A 27060-nucleotide genomic window follows, 5' to 3' on the forward strand; every position below is an offset into this window, starting at 1 on the left:
GCGACGAAGCACGACAGCGTCTCGAGGCATGCAAGCGCAGTTACATTCTCCCATGCGAGATTTCCATGACAGCATGTGCACAGAAGCAATACTGAAGGATGCAAACGAGAAAAGACCCATAATGCAAACTCAAAAACGTAAAACGAACCCGAATTGGCGGGTTAGCTACAGCTAAGTTCTTATTTAGCTTGATTTTTAAACTCCGAATCGCCAGATCAGTCAAGGTTAAGGTTTTAATACATGTTGATTGTTCGATTTAATGTGGGTTAAAAAAAGTGAAAAAAGAAAAAACACACCAACCTTCTCGAAGCTCTGAGGGATGTAAAGGGGTTGATGCAGAACACAATGACATGAGGAGAAGAGAAAAATAGGGGAAACACAGAGAGAGTAAAAAAGGCCACCTCAAGGCTTTTAGCTGCTACAATTCTCTGGCTGATGTCGCCTGATTGTTTCGTCTGCCGCGTTTACCGGCTTTGATTCACCCCAGTGGCTGCTGGGAAAAGCGTTCGGCCACTGGAGTCAATTCAAGCATGTTATATAATGACAATGCAAAATTACTAGGTCTTTAGCCACCTGAAGAGCTGCCGCTGCGGCTTTAATTACACAAACAAAACAAAGAGACAAAAACACAAATCAATGATGCAACCCCCCGAGAACCAACCAAATCAAAGCGACCGTACAAATAAAAAACACATAATTAGCATTAAAGTTAGCAGCTACAATCAAGACGACCGCGTCGCGTATGCATGGTAACCCAGACATTGAACCAACGTGGAAACATGACATCGAAACAACGTTGATCTGCTCATCAAATTAACGTTGAACCAACGTCAGACGCGGCATTCTTTCAAAACTAAGGGAAAATCAACTTGAAATCAACGTTGTTTCAACGTTATGAAAGCAAACCAATTTTCGATTTTAGTTTAGCTTTGAAGAATGCCGCGTCCGACGTTGGTTCAACGTTAATTCGATGAGCAACCCAGACAGCAAACTGACATTGAATCAACGTGGAAACGACGTCTCTCATGACATCGAAACAACGTTGATTTTGCTCATCGAATTAACGTTGAACCAACGTCAGACGCGTCATTCTTTCAAAACTAGCGGAAAATCAACGTTGTTTCAACGTTATGAAAGCAAACCAATTTTCGATTTTCATTTAGCTTTGAAGAATGCCGCGTCCGACGTTGGTTCAACGTTAATTCGATGAGCAAAATCAACGTTGTTTCGATGTCATGAGAGACGTCGTTTCCACGTTGATTCAATGTCAGTTTGCTGTCTGGGTTGCTCATCGAATTAACCTTGAACCAACGTCAGACGCGCCATTCTTTCATTAAAACTTGAAATCAACGTTGTTTTAACGTTATGAAAGCAAACCAATTTTCGATTTTTATTTAGCTTTGAAGAATGCCGCGTCCGACGTTGGTTCAACGTTAATTCGATGAGCAAAATCAACGTTGTTTCAATGTCATGAGAGACTTCGTTTCCACGTTGATTCAATGTCAGTTTGCTGTCTGGGTTGCTCATCGAATTAACGTTGAACCAACGTCGGACGCGGCATTCTTTAAAGCTAAATGAAAATCGAAAATTGGTTTGCTTTCGTAACGTTGAACCAACGTCAGACGCGTCATTCTTTCAAAACTAGTGGAAATGTCAACGTTGTTTCAATGTTATGAAAGCAAACCAATTTTCGATTTTCATTTAGCTTTGAAGGATGCCGCGTCTGACGTTGGTTCAACGTTAATTCGATGAGCAAAATCAACGATTGGGCTGTCTGGGTTGCTCATCAAATTAACGTTGAACCAACGTAGGACGCGGCATTCTTCAAAGCTAAATGAAAATCGAAAATTGGTTTACTTTCATAACGTTAAAACAACGTTGATTTCAAGTTTTAATGAAAGAATGGCGCGTCTGACGTTGGTTCAACGTTATGAAAGCAAACCAATTTTCGATTTTTATTTAGCTTTGAAGAATGCCGCGCCTGACGTTGATTCAACGTTAATTCGATGAGCAACCTAGACAGCAAACTGACATTGAATCAACGTGGAACCGACGTCTCTCATGACATCGAAACAACGTTGATTTTGCTCATCGAATTAACGTTGAACCAACGTCGGACGCGGCATTCTTCAAAGCTAAATGAAAATCGAAAATTGGTTTGCTTTCATAACGTTGAACCAACGTCAGACGCGCCATTCTTTCATTAAAACTTGAAATCAACGTTGTTTCAACGTTATGAAAGCAAACCAATTTTCGATTTTCATTTAGCTTTGAAGAATGCCGCGTCTGACGTTGGTTCAACGTTAATTCGATGAGCAAAATCAACGTTGTTTCGATGTCATGAGAGACGTCGTTTCCACGTTGATTCAATGTCAGTTTGCTGTCTGGGTTGCTCATCGAATTAACGTTGAATCAACGTCGGACGCAGCATTATTCAAAGCTAAATGAAAATCGAAAATTGGTTTGCTTTCATAACGTTGAAACAACGTTGATTTCAAGTTGATTTTCCGTTAGTTTTGAAAGATTGACGTTGGTTCAACGATAATTCGATGAGCAAAACAATGTCAGATCAACGTTGTTTCGATGTCAGTTTGCTATCTGGGAACGGTTTGACTCGTATGAACGGGCGGGTCATTTCCTCCACTGTAGCTGCTAATTTCAAGAGCCGTTAATTCTAGAACACAAAACGTTTGATTGTACTCAATAATTAAGCTTTGGAAAGAAAGAAAAAAAAGACAAAAGGAGATGGGATATTAGCAGTATGCGCATAATCAGTGAGAAATTAGCATACCTATGTTGAATTAATTACCGCTGTGGTAATTTGAACGGATTTCGGAAATCTCCGGTCACCCAATTACTGAAATGTCACTAGGAATCAGATCAAATGTTACCGAACATCTAACACTGTTTAAGGTCTTATCCCAATAAAATCCCTTCCAGGTCTTCAGAAGAGAGCATAAACAGCCCTAATCCACGACAGGCGCTGAAAATCGTGAAAATCGATATAAAAGCACGGCCTCTTGTGGATTATTGCCGTTGGTAACTGATAAAAGATTCAAATGTTCAATCGTTAATGAGAATTCCAATTTAGAATTCTGTTCAAACCCAAAAGAATCGTTCTGTGGAACACAAAAGATGATCCTTTGAAAAATGTCGTCTATTCAATGAAAGCAACCGTCTAATGCAGAAAACCCATCATCATATTCTGCAGAAGAAAAAGATGCATCTTCTCTCTATAACAATGAAAAGACAACTCTCTGGCCCATTTTAGAATGTAACGGCCAGTGAATAATTTAAGTTATTTGGTACACAGCGGGAACACGATTTTAATATGCGTTTGATAAATAATACATGCGCAAAATGCATCTGCCTTGATTTATTCAAGTCATCAACTCTTCTTAAAGGTTAGCATCTGCGCTAATGTAACGCAGTCTCAGACGTTCCTAATATTTGAAATATAACAAATTGAGCAATTACACTTGACATACTTTCGTTGCAACAATTTACCTCTTTATATACGCTCAGCATTTTGATTGGCGTATTGCATTGGCCAATCAAAATCAAGACTTACCGTCGTGGCAGTTTCCGCCCATCGTAGAGAAGACTGAACGCTACCCATTAAGTATCGAAAATGCATATTCTGTGTTTTAGCGTAAAGATTAAGGTTTCATTGGTTGTTTTTCGATGGGCTCCAGAGCCGGGTTGCTCCCTACCTCGCACATACAGGTTGGCAGGGGAAGAGTATCGGACGCCTTCGATGTTAGACGCCACACACTCGTACTTCCCCTGGTCCGTTTCCTCAGTGTTTTCGATCTGCAGGGCACCTGGGAGAGCAAAAAATAAAAAAAAAAGTACCCCAAAGAAACGGGATGAAAGAGAGAAAGAGAGAAAAAAAGGGAGAAGACGGAAAACTATTAGAGGTTTGAAAGTAACAAGACTGTCAGAAACTATTTTATTTTGTATGTTTGGTGCGGCGTCGCATTCTCATAAATTGCTCAAAGGCCTTTCCCCGTTTGAAAGCCAACTTCGCCTTTTAACGCAATCTGAGCAGTTCCACACTCAAGGCAAGGAAGATTAGACTGATCTAAATATGTCCGAACGCATCACGTCAAACGCGCTCGGAAGAGAACTAGCAGCGATGTTATGGTGTTCGCAGGAGTGCTGGATCGCATCAATCAGAGCACCGGGAACGAGTCGAGGAGATAAACCGTTGCTCGGTCCCGACGGGAGGGAAGTTGGTGAGGGTCAAGACTTAGACGTCCATTAGTTCATGTCGAGATGTGGCTGAAGCTCGGCACAACACTTAAATCCCACCGCATGCATTATTTCAGCCGTTCTCCCAGGAGCCGTGGCAATCCTCATGTCAGTGGGACGGAGAATGCCTATTGGCTTGATATCCCTTTAAATGTCATTGCCATGTATGCCAAAACACATGTATATTAGCCTTCACTTCCTCTGAAATAACCTGAGGACATACTACAGGTGTTACTCAAATGATCAGGATTAGAAACTGTGTTTTTTTTTTTTTTTTTGAGCCATCAACATGTAGTTACAAACAGGGTCTCATTTGAAGTATTTTGAGTGCCTGGGTAAAACATTTTATATTGTACTACATGTGATCAATTGATTTGAGGGCTCTTAAAGGGATAGTTCACTTTGAAATGAGTTTTTGATATGTTTTATCTTACCTCAAGGACATCCAAGAAGATGTAGGTGTCTTTGTTTCCACAGTATTTTCAACTTTGATATTTTTAGGTCAAACCGTTCTTGTCTATCAGTCATATAATGGAGGTCTATGGTCGCCACCTCAAAGAGCATGCACAGAGAAGTCCAAATTAAACATGATTTAATGACTCGTGAATGTAAGTACACACTGATGGCCTAAGACACGAAACGAGCGGTTTGTGTGAGAAAACGAACGGTATTTATATCGTTTTACCTCTTGTAATCACAGCCACGTCCAAGTGATCTGAGGGCGCGGCCGCTTCGGTCGGAAGTGATCTCTCGCGCGTGTACGTCGCTCATCGTTTACACACAGATTTCAGAAGCGTTACCCTTCAATGTGAAGATCTAAACATATTTAGATATAAAGGAAATCGCAATGGAAGACGATTTCGATACATCAACAGACAACGTTGAATTTTTTTCCGCAATCGCGCGAGAGATCACTTACGGGACGTGGCTGTGGTTACAAGAGGTAAAAACGATATACTGTTGGTTTTCTCACACAAACCGCTCGTTTCGTGTCTTAGGCCATCAGTGTGTACTTACATTTACGAGTCATTAAATCATGTTTAATTTGGACTTTGCATGCTCTTTGAGGTGGTGACCATAGACCTCCATTACTGATAGACAAGAACGGTTTGACCTAAAAATATCAAAATTGAAACTACTGCTGAAACAAAGACTCCTACATCTTGGATGCCCTTGAGGTAAGATAAAACATACCTAAAATTAATTTCAAAGTCAACTATCCCTTTAATAGCATAAGGGGTTGCACTGTATATGTTGACTAGCTTCAGGAAGCTGGATACAGTGTTTAGGTTTTTTCTTTCTTTTACAGCATACTACAGCTCCCCCGATGGACATGTACAGTATAACTGTTCCAAATAAGGACCTCTTACCAGCTATATGTGATCAGTTGTTTTGAGAACACCGTGGTTCCCGTCTGCCGCTGAAGAGATCCAGGGATTTACAAATTACAAATCTCAACATCATCTCAGGATTCAGGTCTGAATGTGATGCTAACAAACAGATTTCCTTGGGAACCACTACACACTACTTTCTTTCTCTGTCTTCGAGTTCACCACCATTGCATTTCTACAGGTGCCATCCACACTCCCGGGGAGACGTTCATTCTGGCCGAACGAAGACGTCAACCTTCATCTACGCCACATGTGGTCGAAGGGACATCGGCAGCGGGGACTCACGCTGCGGTCTGTGTGCCAGTGAGACTATGGCTTCTGGGTGGATGAATCACACCTGCTCGCGGCGGATCAACAGCATGATGGGATCAGGGAGTTTAGAGGCGTGGCAGGGAGACACTAAAATGGAAGGTGGTTTCTAAAGTGTGTTTGTACACGGATCGTTTGATGTGCACATTGGCGAAGCGGGCGGCCGGGCAACAGCAGGTGGGCTTGGAGAGCTTTCTAAAGTCTCCTCAGGTGCGTAGCTGAAGGAGAACCGCTCGCGCGCAACCTGTGTTGGAAAATCTCCATCAGTCAATTCTGGAGAGCAGAAAACAGGCGTGGATTTGAATGCTATTGGAGCAAGGGCTGATAAATAAACCATGGCACAGTGGTATGCCAAGCTCTGAATTCTCCCCATCATTCTGTCTCATCTCGGCTGGGGTTTGTAACCCTTTTTCTATGAATAGTCAGGCTAATGATTGAGTAATGCCATTGAGGAACTCTTAGCAAATCCAAATTCATCAAATCCAAATGAATTCCCAGCGGCTCCAATGCAAGCACATGTTCTCAGGGCTCCTTCCTGCCTGAACAGGACTATTTTGGGTACTCCTGCTTGCTATTCAGCCGACTGACGATTCCCCACTGACTTCATTACATATTTGCAGCTGTGTTTTTTCCCCCGCGCCTGTTTCCGCTTGGGCTCAGATAAGCTCACTGAGAATATATGATCAGTGTTCCTACTTTAGCAGTCTTTCTCCAAACCCATCAGTATCATTGTCCTCACTGCTGATTGGAAACTTACAGGTTTCTGCGTTCTCGTGAGCTTATTTTTCTCCCAAACAGTCCTTAGCTAAGCAAGCGAGAGGGATGTTTAACAACAATGTCGGAAACTGTTCAAAATGTCTTTGATCCCCCTCAAATCTCCCTTTCGCTCAGCCACGAGAATGTTTTCAGTTATTATCTTTTGTGTATAATTACGTTTTGAATTTCCATTATCCATCCTGCCCGCGGCGTCTTTGAGGCTGCCGGTGTAGCCTTTCCGTTAGCGGCGCAGCTAACGACAAAACAAGCTGTTATCTTACTTTAACAAATAGTGTCAAGCTCAAAGAGTCAGAACGCCGCACAATACCGTTTTTGTCAGAAGTCATTTTCTAAATATCCGTGGCACGACGCAATCATCTAGCTGACATGAACCCTCTAGCTATGAACTATTATCTGAAGCTCAACAATAACGAATATATTAGAGGATTCGAATGCCTTCTGCAAACTAGGAATAACCCAAAAGCAACAGAACCTTCACTTGGAAAATCAGCAGAAGTTCTTATAAGATCAATATATCAAATAATGCCTCTTTTCACAAGATGTAGGTGTCCCATAGCCTGGGTTTCCCCATAATGGCGAATGTAGAGCGACAGAAATTAGACGAGGAAGACGGCGATGGGTCAGAGATTTATTTGCGTTCTAAACTACTTTATAACAATATCTTTATTGAGATTGAGACGTGGTCTGGGAACCACGTTCATTTTCTCGTATTTGAGGCGTGGGTTACGAATGCCCAGAGCCGTATTATTGGGTGTTACGAATTTCTATCAAATGCGTCGATACGTAGCTCTTAGCCAATCGGTTCAGTTATACCAGATGATGTATGTAAAGCGACAGAAATTACGATGGCGTATGTACCCAACTGTGTGCGTTCACACCGCCGCCGACTTGAGCTTCCAAAGCGGCCGGAAGTCAATCGTTTTCAACGGAAACTGGCTTCTCTCGGCTGCAAGGAGCGTCAAATCCGTCGCCGTCGTGTTTTGGGTGTTTTGAGCATCAGAAAGTCGAAAGAAGCTCAACTTTATGGTAATGAGCTGTGACGCGGTTCAGCGGCAAAACAATCAACCAATCGGAATATAGACGTCCTTCACGCTGGCTGATTCCGGAGAAATATACAATGTAAAATTTCGTTCCTACCAAAACATTAGCTCCGAGTAAATGGAAGAGAAGCTAATCGTCGCCGCTGCTGTGTTTCCTACTGTATCGTTTATGACGTGACGTTGTTCGCTTATAGGGACCGCGTGAGCGCAACTACTATTTGAAATATTTACGAACGCTTGTTTTAAAGCGGGAATGCAATTCATTTGCTCACGGTGACACCGATTTGACCTCAAATAATAACAATAATAATAGCTAACTATTTTTTTTCACGACCAAATATGACCAAAACGGTTATAAAAACGTTTTTTTCTGTTTATTACATTTCATGTTCCTCCCTGCGTCAGAGCATTCAAAGCGTCAACAAGCTTCCCCGTACTTTTTGACAAGCGTCCTTGACGGGGCGGCCAGAGCTTCTCAAGTCGGCGGCGGTGTGAACGGTAACTTCGCGTCTGCTGCCATGTTGGATCCATCGGTATAAACAAACTGCTTCAGTGTGTCGAATAGACGTCGTCATCGTCTTGCTTTGCCCTCCCCGTTCTGCGATTGATCTTGGTTTAGTCACGCTGCAAGGCAGTCTGGATATAATAAACCAAATTTTCGCCACAGATTCAGATTTTCATGATATTTCACCTTTAAATAAACAAACACAGGGATGTGTGAATGACAGCCAGTCTGTTTCTGTGGAAATCAGCCACGGACTGTGGAAAGCTTCTCCACCGCATCGGTGTCCTTTAAACTGGCCATTAAATGTTTTCTGTCACGATCAGCCGGAGTCGGCGTGAGCTTGTGACTGGCGGACACGCGGTAGCCGTTGACCTGCAACCACTTGGGGCTTTAGCGACGGCCTTGGGAGACAAAGTCCTGTCAACTCCCGTCATCCACCCGATCCCGGATCGTGGGGGAAAACAGGCTGGGCTGTCTGTAAAGCGGAGGCCGTGTCAGGAGGCGGCTCTGCTGGGGCGTGGAGCGCGGCAGCCAGGTGTGGAGTCGAGGAGCGCGCTGAACCGTGACTAGCGCTACCGTGCAGCTGTCTATTAGAGCCGGTGCGCACGTGACGGCTCTCGCCACGCTTGATTAACCTCAGCTCTCGACCAAAAGAAAGCTGACCATCTTCAACACACACACAATTTCCAGCACCTACAGTCCCATTTGAGTAATTCAATTAGTGGGCGATGCTGGCGCGTGATTGATTTGTTTGTGGGATCGACCGCGTTCTTGTTATGTTTTCCTGACTGATTAGGAGAGAGAGCATCACACTAGCTGGATATAGTGTGCATATTGTTTGGCATGCTCATGACCTGCTAAGTTATGCATTTGGCAGATGCTTTTATCCTAAGTGACGTACATCACAATGCATGATATATCACATCCCAGAATGCAGTGCATTTTTAGTTGACCTTTCATTTTTCAGTGTGACTAATGACCTGGAAGTAATTATAATTTAGCACTTATCTCATTTTTGATAGATTTTTTTGATTGGCCCACCAAACGCTAATACTACCAAAGTCAAACTACTGCATTTTACTTTACAATCGACTGTTTAAACTAAAGTAGGCAGCGTGCAATATATAATGTGTAGTGGTAAGTTAGTATTTCATTCTGAACACAGCCAATGTTCCTCTCCGATTGTTTTTTTTTGCACATTTCTTGTAACTAATCACATGCTAAAAATGGAAAGAAAAATGAGACTTTTGCTTTAAAAAAAGATGGCGAGCAATGACTGTGCCTGAGCTTCTATGGGAGTAGTGTGTATGCGTATGGAAACACACCAAGGTCATTATATGTGAAGCATCATCATGGGGCCGAGACGTAATGCAATTGTTGTCAACTTCCATCTGTTGGCTTGTAGTGCTCTGATAGAGACGGCAATGACGCGTGCACACACCCGACGGGTCCGCCTCGGGCCCCCGACTGTCGTCTAGGGCCGCACAGGTCATCTGCACCAACTAACTCACATAGGCATGACTTAAGATCATGTTTACGCAAACACGGAAACAAGTCGCTAAGCTAACCAATGCAGTAATTGAGCTTTGCTAAGATGCCCAGAGCCGACGCACAACTGTGCTGCACATTTAGCCCAGACCGGGCCTGAATATGTAGAAGCTGCCCTGGGCAAAAGCTCTGACTTGGATCACTAATCTCATTATGCTAATGCTGCTTTATAAGTCACGTTCAGTTTAGCGAGCAGCAAAATGATTAATGCGCAGTGTTTTTGCATTATAAATATGCATGCTGGTCTGTGTAATTGAAGAAAGAGCTTTTATGCTGTATACTCTACTAGCTGATGCCAATATAATGTACTAATAAAAGTATCTATCTATCTATCTATCTATCTATCTATCTATCATTCATCCATCCAATATCTATCCATCCATCCATCTATCCATCCATCCAATATCCATCTATCCATCCATCCATCCATCCATCCATCCATCCAATATCCATCCGTCCATCCATCCAAAATCTATCCATCCATCCAATATCTATCCATCCATCCATCCATCCAATATCCATCTAATATCCATCCATCCATCCAATATCCATCTAATATCCATCCCTCCATCCATCCAATATCCATCCATCCATCCATCCATCCAATATCCATCCGTCCATCCATCCAAAATCTATCCATCCATCCAATATCTATCCATTCATCCATCCAATATCCATCTAATATCTATCCATCCATCCAATATCCATCTAATATCCATCCATCCATCCAATATCCATCTAATATCCATCCCTCCATCCATCCAATATCTATCCATCCATCCATCCAATATCCATCTATCCATCCATCCATCCATCCATCCATCCAAAATCTATCCATCCATCCAATATCCATCTATCCATCCATCCATCCAATATCCATCTATCCATCCATCAATCCATCCAAAATCTATCCATCCATCCAATATCCATCCGTCCATCCATCCATCCATCCAAAATCTATCCATCCATCCAATATCCATCTATCCATCCATCCATCCAATATCCATCCATCCATCCAATATCCATCTAATATCCATCCATCCATCCAATATCCATCTAATATCCATCCCTCCATCCATCCAATATCTATCCATCCATCCATCCAATATCCATCTAATATCCATCCATCCATCCAATATTCATCTAATATCCATCCCTCCATCCATCCAATATCTATCCATCCATCCATCCAATATCCATCTATCCATCCATCCATGAATCCATCCAATATCCATCCGTCCATCCATCCATCCATTCATCCAATATCTATCCATCCATCCAATATCTATCCATCCATCCATCCATCCATCCATCCATCCATCCAATATCCATCTAATATCCATCCATCCATCCAATATCCATCCATCCATCCATCTATCCATCCATCCAATATCTATCCAATATCTATCCATCCATCCATCTATCCATCCATCCATCCATCCATCCATCATCCATCCAATATCCATCTAATATCCATTCATCCATCCATCCAATATCCATCCAATATCCATCCATCCATCCATCCATCCATCCATCCAATATCCATCCAATATCCATCTAATATCCATCCATCCAATACCCATTCCATTATCCATCCATCCATCCATCCATCCAATATCCATCCATCCATCCAATATCCATCCGTCCATCCATCCATCCAATATCCATACAATATCCATCCATCCATCCATACAATATCCATCCAATATCCATCTAATATCCATCCATCCAATATCCATCCATCCATCCATCCATCCAATATCCATCCATCCATCCATCCAATATCCATCCATCCATCCATCCATCCAATATCTATCCATCCATCCATCCATCCAATATCCATCTAATATCCATCCATCCATCCAATATTCATCTAATATCCATCCCTCCATCCATCCAATATCTATCCATCCATCCATCCAATATCCATCTATCCATCCATCCATGAATCCATCCAATATCCATCCGTCCATCCATCCATCCATTCATCCAATATCTATCCATCCATCCAATATCTATCCATCCATCCATCCATCCATCCATCCATCCATCCAATATCCATCTAATATCCATCCATCCATCCAATATCCATCCATCCATCCATCCATCTATCCATCCATCCAATATCTATCCAATATCTATCCATCCATCCATCTATCCATCCATCCATCCATCCATCCATCCATCATCCATCCAATATCCATCTAATATCCATTCATCCATCCATCCAATATCCATCCAATATCCATCCATCCATCCATCCATCCATCCATCCATCCAATATCCATCCAATATCCATCTAATATCCATCCATCCAATACCCATTCCATTATCCATCCATCCATCCATCCAATATCCATCCATCCATCCAATATCCATCCGTCCATCCATCCATCCAATATCCATACAATATCCATCCATCCATCCATACAATATCCATCCAATATCCATCTAATATCCATCCATCCAATATCCATCCATCCATCCATCCAATATCCATCCATCCATCCATCCAATATCCATCCATCCATCCATCCATCCATCCAATATCCATCGCATTTATTATTAAATTATATTATATATAAATATAGCAGGTGGAGCTGGGGAGGTGGAGGGGTTCAGAGTAATATAGCGCTGCCAGACTAGCCTACATCAAACACTGAATCAGACTATTTAAATGTTCTCATTTTTCGAGTATCACAGCTGAACTAGAAATACGCAGTTTCGCTTGCGATCCAATTGTGATATTGTAACGCATATTGAATCGTGACACATATCGTGACACGAGGAAACCCGGCACTAAACAAATATAGACAAACGTGATCAGTTTAGGCACCTGGAAACATACAAAATTGAACATTTAAACAAGAAGAATGCACAAAATTGTGCATTTGTGATGATTACCATTTGAATCGTAGCTTCCTTCACCCAGGAAATGAATGTAAAATCAATACAAATTCACTCACCTACCTGTTCGCTGTGAAAAAGAAGGCATTAACATTAGAAACTGCACACAGTTTTCATATATATATCATATCTATCTGGAGCGAACATCAGCCCTGATATCATCTCCGAACTCTGTGGAAACAGAGACATTTTAGCTGGAAAAGGGCTAGGTAAATGTGTGTAACGTTAGCATTGGTGATTGGGCTGGAGATAAGATCAGGACTGCTGCGACACCGTTTACCCAGCGTCCTCATTAGCGTGATAAGTGCCCCGCCAAACAGCACAAATGTCACAGACGTAGGTAAACACCAACCCCGACACCTGTCCGACTCCCAACACTGACATTAAACACACATGAAACAGGACACAGACACAAAGACACACACTGAAAACTGGAGGAAGAAGAGGACAGCCGCTCTCCGTTTCCGACAGCAAGAGGTCGTCTGGGGTCATTAGTTAGTTGAGGTAGTTAAGTTAAGGTTAGTTGTGTTTTTATATTAGTGTCTTACCTCGGATGGGAGTACCCTCTGGAAAAAGACAAACGAAACAGACAGATCAGTTTAGTTCACGGTTAATAGAGAGGTGCAGGTATGACGTCGCTGTCGGCCAATCAGCACTGGTTCCCTCGACAAAACATTGACTCTGCTGCTAAAATGCTAACTTGTTTTGGCGAAGTGATGTCAGACCTGCACCACTCCATGTACGTTCAGGTTATGATTCGGGTTAGTTTAGTTTGGGATTATCATCACAGCTTTAGTAAAGGTTAAAGACCTGCCAGTGCTGGACGTGGAGCTTTACAATCATCTTTCTTTCCCTCCTCTACTTCACAGATGCATTTATACAATAGAAACAACCACCAATTTGTAACATTTCAACAGTTTTATTTTTAATAATTACAACATATTTAGCTTTATTATGTGTAGAGAAACCACACATTATTTAAAAAAGCATAAATTAAATAATGTTTATTTATTGTATTTATTTTATTTTTTCAATTACATTTATTATTTCATTTACTATATAATAATGCCTATTTTATTAAATAATTCAAATGAATGACTTCATAATATAAATAAAATATAATAGTAATTTAAATATCTTTTATTTCATAATACATTATTACATTTAATTATTTATTTTTTTTAATCTTATTATTAGTATTATTGAGTTGAATTTAGGCAGTACAGCACTGAAAAAAAATCAGTCTAATTAAAATAAATGATACATTATTATTAAATATGTTTTATTTTTATTTGCTGGGGTCCACTGAAAATTACACACAAAAAAAGCTATAATAATAATAAAACTTTATTTTCTTCATAATTATAATAATGGATATAAAATAATTTCAATAAAATATAAATTTAAATGCTTCATACATTCATTAATTTTGTATTCTGCTAGGGTTCACTGCTAAAACAAATCAAAACACTCCACAATTGTAGCACGAGGCCTTTAAATCAACATTACTTACTAGCATTATCTTAGCAACGTCTACGGGATGTCATATCTAACATTCACAAGCAAAGCTGTCTTTGCCCCTCGTCCGCCTATCTTTAACACCACACAGTGACATGTTTTAGCTTTATTTCTCCACTATAATCAGCTCGTTGAAGTGCTGTCCCTCTCTGACCCCGGCGCTATACACACACACAGCGAGCTCTTTTGTCCAGCAGCCGTGTGAAGGTCATCCGTGAAGGATATTTTGCCTGCTTCTCGATCAGACTGATATTAACTTCTCATATCGTCTCCGGCGGTGCAGAAACGCACCATTTTACTCAGTATTCCTGTTTACATCAGGCCTGGAAATAACGCTGTGCCTTGACGAAGAAAATATAATAAAAAGAGTGTAAATAAAAGAGGTTTCATCTAGTATTTATATTTATGAGCCCCCAAACAGCAATATACAATACAAATGCGCAACGCTGGGAGAAGTGCACTAAATAATTCAACCTACAGCCGAACGCATGTGAGCTTTGGTCTTTTTGAAAAGCAGGCAAAATATTCATAATTTAAAAGTTGTTTATGTATATTTAAGGAGTTGAGGGGGAATCAGAAGGGCACGGGGATTAGGGATCGTCAGTGTTTAGTTAGTATCAGGGACGTTGAGGCAGCAGAATTAGCTTGTTTTTGTTCCTACTAGAATCAAAGTTATGGTTAAGCTTTGGAAAGAACTGGTTAGGTGAGGTTAGGTTAAAGGTTAGAGGTTTTCAAACACACCAATTCCACACAGAATGACTGGACAAAATGCTAAAAAGGGCTGTCGTTTGCTCAAAGAAACTTCCAGATGGCTACTCTTCTACTCTGGAAGGAAAAAAAGTGGGTTTTATAAGGGGTCTTAATCCATCTCCATCGGCTCACTGCCATGCGTTTAGGCCCGAGCGACCTTAAAAATGTCTCCGCCGAGGCCCTACAGAAAAACTCACCGCCCACATCATATCAGACGGCCGGTGACTCGCAGAGCGAGATGCCTCTCAATGGGTGGAGCTTAACATCCAGCCACACCTCTCTTTACACAATTGGTGGAGCTTGACATCCAGCCCCGCCCCTCAGTAAGCAACGGTTGTGGCTTGACATCCAGCTTCACCTCTCTATATGTAATGGGCGGAGCTTGACATCCAGCCCCGCCTACCTGTACATGGTAAGTGGACCTTAAAGGGTTAGTTGACCCAAAAATGAAAATTCTGTCAGTATTTACTCACCCTCATGTTGTTCCAACCCCGTAAGACCTTCGTTCATCTTCGCAACACAAATTAAGATATTTCAGATATTAAGATCGCTCCTGCATACTAGTCCATAGGCTTCTTGAGGGAATGACTCTTAATGAAGTCATCAAAGACATCGTTAAAATAGTCCAAGTGACTACAGTGGCTCGATCTTAACTTTATCAAACGACGAGAACACTTTTTGTGCGCAAAAACAAACAAAAATAACGACTTTATTTCAACTATTCACTTCCTTCTCCATGGGCCTGTAGTCAGTTAACGTAGTGTAATAGCGTAAAGCTACGTCACACGTAGGCTCACTATTGGCCGACGCTGGTCATGTGTGTGATGCGTGTGACGTACAATAACAGAAGCTTACGCTATTAAACTAGTAACCTGACTCGCGCAGAGGGAGAAATAAACCAATAGTTGAAATAAACTCGTTATTTTTGCGCACAAAAGTGTTCTCGTCGTTTGATAAAGTTAAGATTGAGCCACTGTAGTCACGATGTGTTTAATGACTTTTCGATGCCAGCAAGAGTCATTCCCTCAAGAAGCCTATGGACTAGTATGCAGGAGCGATCTTAATATCTTAAATATCTTTATTTGTGTTGCGAAGATGAACGAAGGTCTTACGGGGTTGGAGCAACATGAGGGCGAGTAAATACTGACAGAATTTTCATTTTTGGGTGAACTAACACTTTAACAACCAGCTCTGCTTCTTTATATGTAATGGGTGTGGCTTGACATCTAGCCCCGCCTCTCTGTACATTATGGGTGGAGCTTGAAGGTCCAGCCACACCCTAACCCTAATGAGGCCAAGCTCCAGCCATTACACTTACAATGATCGGTCCGTATAAATGAATACACTTTCAGTATAAACAGCCTTCAAAGAGCTTGACGTTTCAAAACAACTAACAATGACACATCATTGTCTTTAATAACCAAAGAACCATATAGCAACGCCATAGAAGTTCATTTGGGTCCATCAAGTCACAGTGTGTGTCCTGCTCTTAACCACTGTAGCAGAGCTTAAAAGCCATCAATTAGACAAGCACCTCGGGGCCTGTTCCAATCAGCCTGCACAGGAAGTGCAAACCACAGCAGGAAGCGGTCCATTTATCTGTCCCGCGTTCCTCCCAAGGTATCGCCTGTGGAGATTCCAGGAGGAGCAGCTGTACCTACACCAAGACGAGATCCATATATCAGACGACGGCCTTCAAAAGCACACCAGATCTTGTTTTCCTCCCAAGAAAAATGACTTCGGCCCCGGTATGGAAACTAAAGAGATCAGTTTCACTTCGGAATAGAGATAAAAACAGGAAAGCAGGAGTCTTGGCCGGTGCCGACCGCTACAGGCCTTTTTCTCATCAGCATAAATCCCTCCAGGTCGGAGAGGATCGCTCTAAAGTAAACATCCCCACGTAAGACACCTTCACTCGCTCTCAGGGCTCTGCTGAAAGAGCTTTCAAAGACACAACAAAACAATCAAACCACTTGAACTAGGTCAATCCCTCTAAAAGCGTCTGGCGGACCAGTTTGACCAAGCTGGGAGATCAGCTAAGACTTGATTTCTTCAGCTGAGAGTCTAAGGTCATTGAGGTCGTAAGGTATGTTGGGATAATGTCAATTAATAGCCAAAATTGTTCACAACCCTGCTGAAAAATCCAGCTAAAACCAGCCTAAGGCTGGTTGGCTGGTCTTAGCTGGTTTAAGCTGGATTTAGTTGGTCACCCAGCCTGGCTTAGCTGAAAAAGTGTTCAAAACCCCTCTAAAACCAGCCTGATAAACCAACCATAACCAGGCTGGGAGACCAGCCAAAACCATTGGCTGGTTTTAGCTGGATTTTTCAGCAGGGAATCCAATCAGTTCCCAAGTAAAATGGGGTTTAAATGTTGCCTTCACCTTTCGAGCGCATGAACTGTGGAGGACCTGCAAATGTAATCCATCCCTTGGGTACAGGACCTCGGGTGATGTTTGCTTTTGGCTTTATAGATCCAGGCTGGGCCGGAAGGCTCCTGCAGTTTTCAGCCATCTAGGCTGGTTCTGCTCAGATGATAAATATGTTATTGTGATGGAGTTGAGCAAGCGCTCGGTGGCGCACGGACCGAGGGTGTGTCCGGCGGTCAACAACAGAACCGCAACTGCTTGGCCGGAGCTTCTGAAATGCTAATCTGCTATTCTTCTGTTTTATAACCATCGGAATATTTGCGGCCGGCGAGAGTTGAAGCAAAGCCAGAGAGCTGGATGTGAACGGTTTAACACAAAGACTTTCTGCAGTGTGCCATCCCCAAAAGCTGGGCCGAGTCTTGAGAGAAACTGGGAAACGTTTCATGTTAGTGGGCGAGGAGAAGAAAAAGAAATAAGGAGGGTACAGACAGACGTGAAAGGGAAAGCAGAGGGTAGGACATGCATTTTAAAGCGAAGTTAAAATGCCATCTGCTTCAGGGACACGAGGAAGCTTGCGCACTCACTGAGACACTTACCAAAGGCTTCTGGAAATGATAATAAACAGAAAAAGAAACAGAAAGGAACAATAAAACAGCACATTTTAGGGTCGGATTCACAGCAGCTACACACATCCTGAAGTCAACAGAGTTTAGTGGGGAAGATCTCTTTGTTAAACAGATTTTAGACACGCACGATTTTATCTCACAAAACCTGTCAAGAACATTTCCAGGTTCCTTAAATGTATAGTTAGAGTCAAGGTTAGGTTTCTGCTTTATGTATAGTGTGTGAAAACAATTATTGCCTTAAGAAATTCATTAACATCTGTAAAGATTTAGAAAAATATGGCATTTTAATTACCAATTAGACGTTCCAAATAAATACTACCGAAAGCATTTAGATAACTCACCAACACACAAATTGAATTAAGACTGTGATTATAGCTAATTTATACATGCTGTATGCTGTGCATACTGAATTTAGTTTGTCTAATTAGTAGTACTCCAATGGTATGTTAATTATTAAGGGCTAGTCAATGTTCTGCATGTGAATGCCGCCAGAAACCTGCTTCAATTGAAATAGAGACAAGAGAGTGAAGCACAACAACGAGTATGACCGACACACACACACAGTGACGAAAAGACAGACAAAACATACAGAGGGAGGACAGGTTTTGGCTGTATGCTAACAAACATTTTCAGATTTGTCTGGTTAATCTTGTATATCTGTTGGCAGGGGAGAGAAATTAGCTTGAGGCTAGTGACTTGGCTAATGGAAGCTAAAGGGGTTGACTATTTAGTCCTCAACTGGAGAAGTCAAAGGCATTTGTGTTCCTGTACCACAGCCAACGGTGTTACGGAGGCCTGTGATACCCCCTCAGCGAGTCTGGGTCTTCCATTAACACAGAGCAAAACAAAGTCTAACATAAGTGAGAGCAGATGTAGCCGTTCACCACCAAACCGTTTTGCTTGAATCTGAAAGCCTGTTTTGAAAATGCCATGACGGATCCTGAAAAGGGGAACTCTGGGTAAGCGAGTTCAGGTCAAGGGTTGGTAGCCGAGTATCCGCCGCCCATACCGATTTGCACCAACAGCTCTGAATCAAACGCAACCCAATAGATTTTCTTTGCTCTGTTGCTGACAAATCACTGACCCACAACGGTGGCCTTGGGGCGACTGGAGCGCTAGACTTAATGAGATATATAATTAGACTCTGTTTTACTGGGTCTTTCAATAAAGTTTCATTAGCCTAAACCAGACATTAATCATACGCTTGCCACAAAATCTGGACTAAGCTCCTCTGACGCTGTTCATTAAAAGTCATTATCTTTCCATTTCAGCTTCCCTGGCAACTTTAACGCTCTGGGTGGTTGTTTTGGAAGAGCGCGGGGCACCTACAATCAGAAAGAGGACTGATACGGCGAGAGGAAAAGAAGCATATTAGTCGTTTGTCTTACCTGATCTGAGCTGTTTGATTCTGCCGTTACTCGTGCTAGGGTCGATGGGAAGGAAGTCTTTGAACCAGGTGATTTCCGGGTCGGGGTTACCACTGGCGGCGCAAAGCATGGTAGCCGTGCGTGTGCGCTCCACTACCTTCAGCTGTGGGCCCATGTCGATGTTGGGGAACCCCCCAGGAAGTTGGTCTTCTGTAGGGGACAACATAGAGAAGTTTAAAGACGAGCAGTAGACATGGCAATTACCAACTGGAAAGTTGGAAGCAAGAACCAGAGGTTTGGACACAAATAATATGCATTCAGATGTCAGTCAGATATAGGTACTAGCCACCTGAGAACTAAATGTTCCCCAAGGGCCATTTTCCTGGTTCATTCCAGGTAGGAACTACGGACGTAAGCCATGCCTTGCACTTTTATTTTGAAAGTGTGGCGGACATTGATGGCACACAGTGCTCCCGCTCTCCCGTGTTTATTAGTTTACGATCTGTTAAAGGGATAGTTCACTTTGAAATTAATTTTCGATATGTTTTATCTTACCTCAAGGGCATCCAAGATGGACGTGTCTTTGTTTCCGCAGTATTTTCAATTTTGACATTTTTCAGTCAAACCGTTGTTGTCTATCAGTCATACACTGGAGGCTAAGGGGGTCCACCAAAGAGAAGTCCAAATTAAACATGATTTAATGACTCGTAAATGTAAGTACACATTGATGGCCTAAGACACGAAACGAGCGGTTTGTGTGAGAAAACGAACAGTATTTATATCGTTTTTACCTCTTGTAATCATAGCCATGACAAAATGATCTTACGGCACGGGCGCTTCGGTCTGCGCATGCGTCGGAAGTGATCGCTTGCGTGTGACGTCACTCAATATTCACACGGAGATTTCGGAAGTTTTACCTTTCACTAAACATATTTAGATATACGATTTCGGTATATCTAAATATGTTTAGTAAAACGTAAAACTTCCGAAATCTCTGTGTAAATATTGAGTGATGTCACACGCAAGCGATCACTTCCGGCGTAACATTGAACTGATTCAGTTTGGTTCAGTTGGACATTGCACAACTGATTCGGATCACTTGGACGTCACTGTGATTACACAAGGTAAAAACGATATAAATAATATTCGTTTTCTCACAAAAACCGCTCGTTTCGTGTCTTAGGCCATCAATGTGTACTTACATTTACGAGTCATTAAATCATGTTTAATTTGGACTTCTCTTTGGTGGACCCCCTTAGCCTCCAGTGTATGACTGACAGACAACAACGGTTTGACTGAAAAATGTCAAAATTGAAAATACTGTGGAAACAAAGACACGTCCATCTTGGATGCCCTTGAGGTAAGATAAAACATATCGAAAATTAATTTCAAAGTGAACTATCCCTTTAATATGTGATTAGATAGAACTGTTATAAAAAGAATGTAAACCGTATATGAATATATAAGCGTTTGCAATGTGGTTGATGCCCATTGTCGCTAGCTGAGCAGAAATACCTAAACGTGTTTGGCTTTGTCCCCTCAAAAATCGAGTCCTTAGTGTAAAAATTGAGAGGTCTATTTGTCACTGCGTCTCATGTTCGTAGAGTTAGTTTGTGGAGTAAATATATAGGCTATAATCTGTGTGTTTACATAGCTTTTGAAAAAAAATTGCATTTCTAGCGCATTTGGCCAGTCAGTGTACTTTTACGTCGTATTGTGCTGGGTTAGACGCTACTCTGAAGTAGGAGCTAATTTAGTTCCCCCAAAAGGCGGTCCTAGGACTAAAATCGTTCCCAGTTCCTGCAGTGCAAACACGCCAAAAAATGGGTACTTCCATTATTAGTTTGTGCGATAGCCCCTAGTAACCTACTCGAAAGTTCCTACTAACTCTAGATACTACTAAACGAGCATCTGGAAGAACCAACTTGGCTTGCAATGAGCGAGTGGACCTTTTTTTCTACAGGGATTGCTGAGGGGCAAAATCCAACATTAGCATAGCAAAGAGCTCACCCGTACCATCGTACATACCACTCGGGCCCTACAGATCAGAGTCTACACTAGCGACAGGCCCGTTTAACCGGGGGAAGCACTGGTGATATTTCACCCCAGGTTCCTCCATAGTTGAAGTCAATTTGAAGAGACAGGTGACATACAAACACACAATAGAGTTTGACAATTCCCCCCTCTCGCTCTTCAGCAGAATCCAGCATGCCTGATGCCTGTTGTTGTAAGCCAACACAAGCTTGCACACTCTCCATGGCATCTGCTGTAAAGACAATGACTGATAATGTAAAGGGAAAACCTTTCACTTCTTTGTCCTGGTGTGACTCACATACTGGCCGAGAACTGTGGACAAGTCAGGCTCTAGGTGTGAAGGTCACATCCTTTGAACCCTTTGAGAATCAGAAAGGTGTGCCAAGACTCATGACATTGCAGGGAACCAAATCAATGCACCTGGTACCAGAAACGGTTGTTTTTACACCACGAGCCAATGTTTTGTCCAATGACCTTTTATTTCCATGTTCTTGTATTCAGTGTTGGCTGGGGAAGCATTATGGCTGCCTATTGATTAAAAGGTTTAAAAGTTCCTGCTTGGGAACTACACAGGTAAGTGTCCTTTCAAAACAAGCTATTCTGTAACATTTCAGAGAGCGACAATCTTTGTTTATGTGATCCATGGCCTGATTATCCATGCTGTGACACCAGAATAGGATTTCTGAAAGCCACATAAATTAAGCCTTAAACACACGACGAGTAATTTGATTTGAGCCTAATTAAAGGCAGCAAGTGCCGGGTAGTCTTGACTGGTGGTGGGCGAGTGGGAGCAGCAAACAGAGCCACTGATAGAAATGTCAAAGCAATGCAAATTCTACTTGTGAAAGAGGTCGAGACAGGACTGGCAATGACACCAGTGTCATGGTGCTGCATATACTGCCATAATGACTGCGGGCATACAAAAGCAAATGGAAAGAGTGTCTATATTGTCACCAGGATGCAACAACTGAACTGGAATCATCCGTAAAAAGAGACTTACCACGAGCACTCCCAATGTAGAGATGTCCTCTACGGGTAATAGTAATGGAGAATGGCTAGAAATAGAATTTGCCTTGCAGATGTACTCTTCAAACACTCAAATTGGTTCAGGGTCAGTTGCTCTGGTAAAATACGAAGGAAATCAGGCAGTAGGGAGGCATATCCGCGCCAAGAGCCCTTAGTCCTGTCCTGTCCTGCCTGGCTTGCATTCATGCTTAAAAAAGCCCTGGAGTTATAACTCCAATATTCCCCACCAATCCGACCACACAATTAGGTAGCTATTGTCTCCACAACAGATTTTTGATATTGTCACAACCAGTTGATTTACAATTAAGCTCTGGGCACTAGAGCCTTGTGTCATCCCATAGCCCTCAACGGCAGTTTTAATTGGAAGGCTTTCAAATAGTTGTCCATTAGACAAAACACAGCTTTCCCCACTTTCAGTCGCCACACTGATGCTAGCCGGTGCTTTGTTCTGCACTTTGCAGAGGGCTAATTCAACATCACAGTTCCTTAAAAAATGCAATTACCGGGATGCAATTACAGGCCTATGCCGGTTCTGGGTTTTTATCTGGGCGGCTCTGAAGGCCGCCTCTGGCCTGGCTAAGAGGCTGTTAAGCCGCGATGATAATGATGCTGTTATGATGTTCAGTGTAGCGGGCTGAGTGCACCGGCCACTTTAGCCAACAGCTGCGCGTTCACCGATTCAGCAGGGCACTGAAGTCGTCCTATACACCCTGCCCCTCACCCCTAACCCTCCGATCCGCTAGCTTTGATGCTCGCGGTTATTATCTGTAATTGCATTTAATTGTAGCTTGTGATTTAATGGCATTATGCAAGTGACAGGTGCAAAGCCTCTTAACCTGAGCGGTCAGTTTAGTGCAAGTGGATTCGCAGACGCGCATCCATGGTAATAAGCAAATGAGTTTTGATTGATTTATGATGATCTCTGAAGCTCATTATCCGTGCAGCTGTAATATTTCGCATCACAGATTAAAAGTGAAATGGCTATTGCGGCGTGTTTTGATCCTGAGATTCAGTAATCTTTCAGAAGTTGCATAACCCCCCCCCCCCCCCCCCACCGTATAATCGTGAAAAGAAAAAACGGAAAACGGTAAAATTACGTCATTGGTGGAGAAATGCCGGTTCTTAAATCGTGGGGAAAAGAGTTAAAATACAACCATAGTGACAAATAATAGACCATTTACTATGCTTAACACAAAATAAATTGTGTATTAGCGCCCCCTACCGTATAATCGTGAAAAAAATGGAAAATGGTAATATTCCGTTTATGTAATATATAATAAAATGGCTATTGTGGCTGTTTGCGGCGTGTTTTGATCCTGAGATTCAGTAATCTTTCAGAAGTTGCATAACAGCGCCCCCTACCGTATAATCTTGAAAAGAAAAAACGGAAAATGGTAAAATTACGTCATTGGTGGAGAAATGCGGGTTCTTAAATCGTGGGGAAAAGAGTTAAAATACAACCATAGTGACAAATAATAGACCATTTACTATGCTTAACACAAAATAAATTGTGTATTAGCGCCCCCTACCGTATAATCGTGAAAAGAAAAAACGGAAAATGGTAAAATTACGTCATTGGTGGAGAAATGCCGGTTCTTAAATCGTGGGGAAAAGAGTTAAAATACAACCATAGTGACAAATAATAGACCATTTACTATGCTTAACACAAAATAAATTGTGTATTAGCGCCCCCTACCGTATAATCGTGAAAAAATGGAAAATGGTAATATTCCGTTTATGTATATAATATTTCACATCACAGATTAAAAGTGAAATGGCTATTGCGGCTGTTTGCAGCGTGTTTTGTTCCTGAGATTCAGTAATCTTTCAGAAGTTGCATAACAGCGCCCCCTACCGTATAATCGTGAAAAGAAAAAACGGAAAATGGTAAAATTACGTCATTGGTGGAGAAATGCTGGTTCATAAATCGTGGGGAAAAGAGTTAAAATACAACCATAGTGACAAATAATAGACCATTTACTATGCTTAACACAAAATAAATTGTGTATTAGTGCCCCCTACCGTATAATCGTGAAAAAATGGAAAATGGTAATATTCCGTTTATGTAATATATAATATTTCACATCACAGATTAAAAGTAAAATGGCTATTGCGGCTGTTTGCGGCGTGTTTTGATCCTGAGATTCAGTAATCTTTCAGAAGTTGCATAACAGCGCCCCCTACCGTATAATCGTGAAAAGAAAAAACGAAAAATGGTCAAATTACGTCATTGGTGGAGAAGTGTCGGTTCATAAATCGTGGGGAAAAGAGTTAAAATACAACCATAGTGACAAATAATAGAAATTTACTATGCATAACACAAAATAAATTGTGTACTAGCGCCCCCTACCGTATAGTCTTGAAAAAATGGAAAATGGTAATATTCCGTTTATGTACTATATAATATTTCACATCACAGATTAAAAGTAAAATGGCTATTGCAGCTTGTACATCAAAATAAATAGACAATACACAACTGCCGCCTTCTGCCGGTACCGTGGCATTCTTGTTAACAGCTTTATCAACCAGAGACACACTATATAATCACACAAAGCATTCTTTGAGTAGCGTGCATTTTTAAAAACTGCTCTCCGGCAAACACTTTCCTACTGAAATAAAAGTCTCAGGGGCGGCATCAAATTCCATAGACGTGTCCTCCCCTGCACTGGCTATTTTATTATTTTCACTTACCGAAATGATTTAATTTCATCAGTTCCTTAATCAGGTTAACTGATTAGCTCTCGCCACAGCCAGAGATGGCTTTAGACGCACATTAATATGACAGAGAACTCTGGGAAGGAGTGGGCGGAAGAGCAAAAGAGAGAAAACTGGAATATAAACCATATGATGGGAGGTGGAAGATGTGTTTTTTTTTTTTTTTTTTCAAAGGCGACATTTAACTAATCTGTAGCCCCAGCTGTTCGGATTTGAGAGGTGGTCAATTTAATTTCCTGTGCTCCAAAAACATCTCAATTATCATAACATGGTCTCTGACAATCCCAGTTTCAAGAAGTTTCATAAAATACTTAAAAATGTATTTCTACAATAGACAAACTCTGACATTAGCATTTCAAACTGAGCCTAACACGTGGGGTTGACTGCTCGAAATTTGGACCGTCAGGATTGGTGAATCTCTGGATTTTGCACAAATTATGTCCAGTCATAATTATCACCTCTGTTTTAATAAGACCCTACAGACTCGCAGATACAGCTGCTAGATTTATGTCTCACTAAAGGCAACCCTGAAGCTATTTTACCTTTTATGATATCAAATATAAGGCGGCAAATACTAAAAAAAAAAGGTGGAATATTATGCATAATACCAAATGCAAGCCCAAAAATCATGTTTAATACTAAATGTCAGCTCAAATGTAATGTATAGTACTAAAATAAGATGATATACATTTAAAAAATACTAATTATAAGTCCGATTTCAATGCATAATTTTAAATATAAACTTAAATATCATAAAAAATACTAAATATAAGCCTAAACATCATGAAATACTAAAGTATTATTATAAAATACTAATTATAAGCTCAAATTTTATGCATAAAACTACATTTGGGCGCATATTTTGTAATTTATCTGATATTTAAGCTTATTTTTAATCTATAAGAAAAAAAATAATGAATACTAAATATAAAGATGAAAACTATAGGTATAAAGGTTAAATGTTACGTATGATACAAATTATAAGCCTACATATCATATAAAATGCAAATTATAAGCAGAAATTTCATGCATAAAACTACATTTGGGCTTATATTTTCTAATTTATCTGATATTTAAGCTTATTTTTAATCTATAAGAAAAATTATTAATTAATAATAAAATATAAAGATGAAAACTATAGGTATAAAGGTTAAAATGTTATGATAAAAATTATAAGCCTAAATATCATATAAAATGCAAATTATAAGCAGAAATTTCATGCATAAAACTATATTTGGGCTTATATTTTGTAATTTATCTGATATTTAAGCTTATTTTTAATCTATAAGAAAAAAAATTAATGAATACTAAATATAAAGATTAAAACTATAGGTATAAAGGTTAAATGTTACGTATGATACAAATTATAAGCCTACATATCATATAAAGTGCAAATTATAAGCAGAAATTTCATGCATAAAACTGTATTTGGGCTTATATTTTCTAATTTATCTGATATTTAAGATTATTTTTAATCTATAAGAAAGAAAAATTAATGAATACTATAAAGATTAAAACTATAGGTATAAAGGTTAAATGTTATGTATGATACAAATTATAAGCCTAAATATCATTTAAAATGCAAATTGTAAGCTCAAAATTTCATGCATAAAACTACATATCTAAGCCCAAATATAATAAAAAGATCATGAATATATATAATATTAAATCATGATTAGATGATTTAATGCTGAACATCTAGTCAAGGACTGCCAATGATCACTGAAAACCCTGTGTGTGTGTTTAGTTGTGTATTCCAGCGGCGCTGCAGACGTGTACAGATCCCGCTCCCCGTCGGGCTTTGATAGCGCTGCGATCGCGCGGGCTCCGTCGGCCGCTGTATAATTAGGCGGTGGCGTGTGGAGATGGTTGTGTGGCAAACGTCTGTCTGATGCCTGAGTCCAGCTGTTTCTGCCAGCACCCCAGG

The 27060-nt window shown here is 41.0% G+C and overlaps 1 protein-coding gene across 27 annotated transcripts in view; it reads right to left on the bottom strand.

Annotated features, from left to right (window-relative positions):
- ptprsa (protein tyrosine phosphatase receptor type Sa) overlaps positions 1–27060 on the bottom strand; it is a 363573-nt gene that overhangs the window by 83217 nt on the left and 253296 nt on the right. For 17 of the 27 annotated variants that reach the window (XM_089133590.1, XM_089133584.1, XM_089133581.1 and 14 more), the window contains 3 exons: positions 19380–19568; positions 13280–13297; positions 3714–3824 (listed from right to left, as the gene is read on the bottom strand). In XM_089133590.1, the coding sequence (XP_088989716.1) occupies positions 3714–3824; positions 13280–13297; positions 19380–19568 (318 nt within the window). Of the gene's footprint in view, positions 1–300; positions 758–3713; positions 3825–13279; positions 13298–19379; positions 19569–27060 lie in introns of those variants that run through there. The other 10 variants (XM_089133664.1, XM_089133656.1, XM_089133652.1 and 7 more) reach the window with 2 other exon arrangements.

The sequence above is a fragment of the Pimephales promelas genome, chromosome 2, assembly GCF_988280905.1.
Source record: "Pimephales promelas chromosome 2, fPimPro1.hap1.1, whole genome shotgun sequence".
Classification (NCBI taxonomy): Eukaryota; Metazoa; Chordata; class Actinopteri; order Cypriniformes; family Leuciscidae; genus Pimephales; species Pimephales promelas.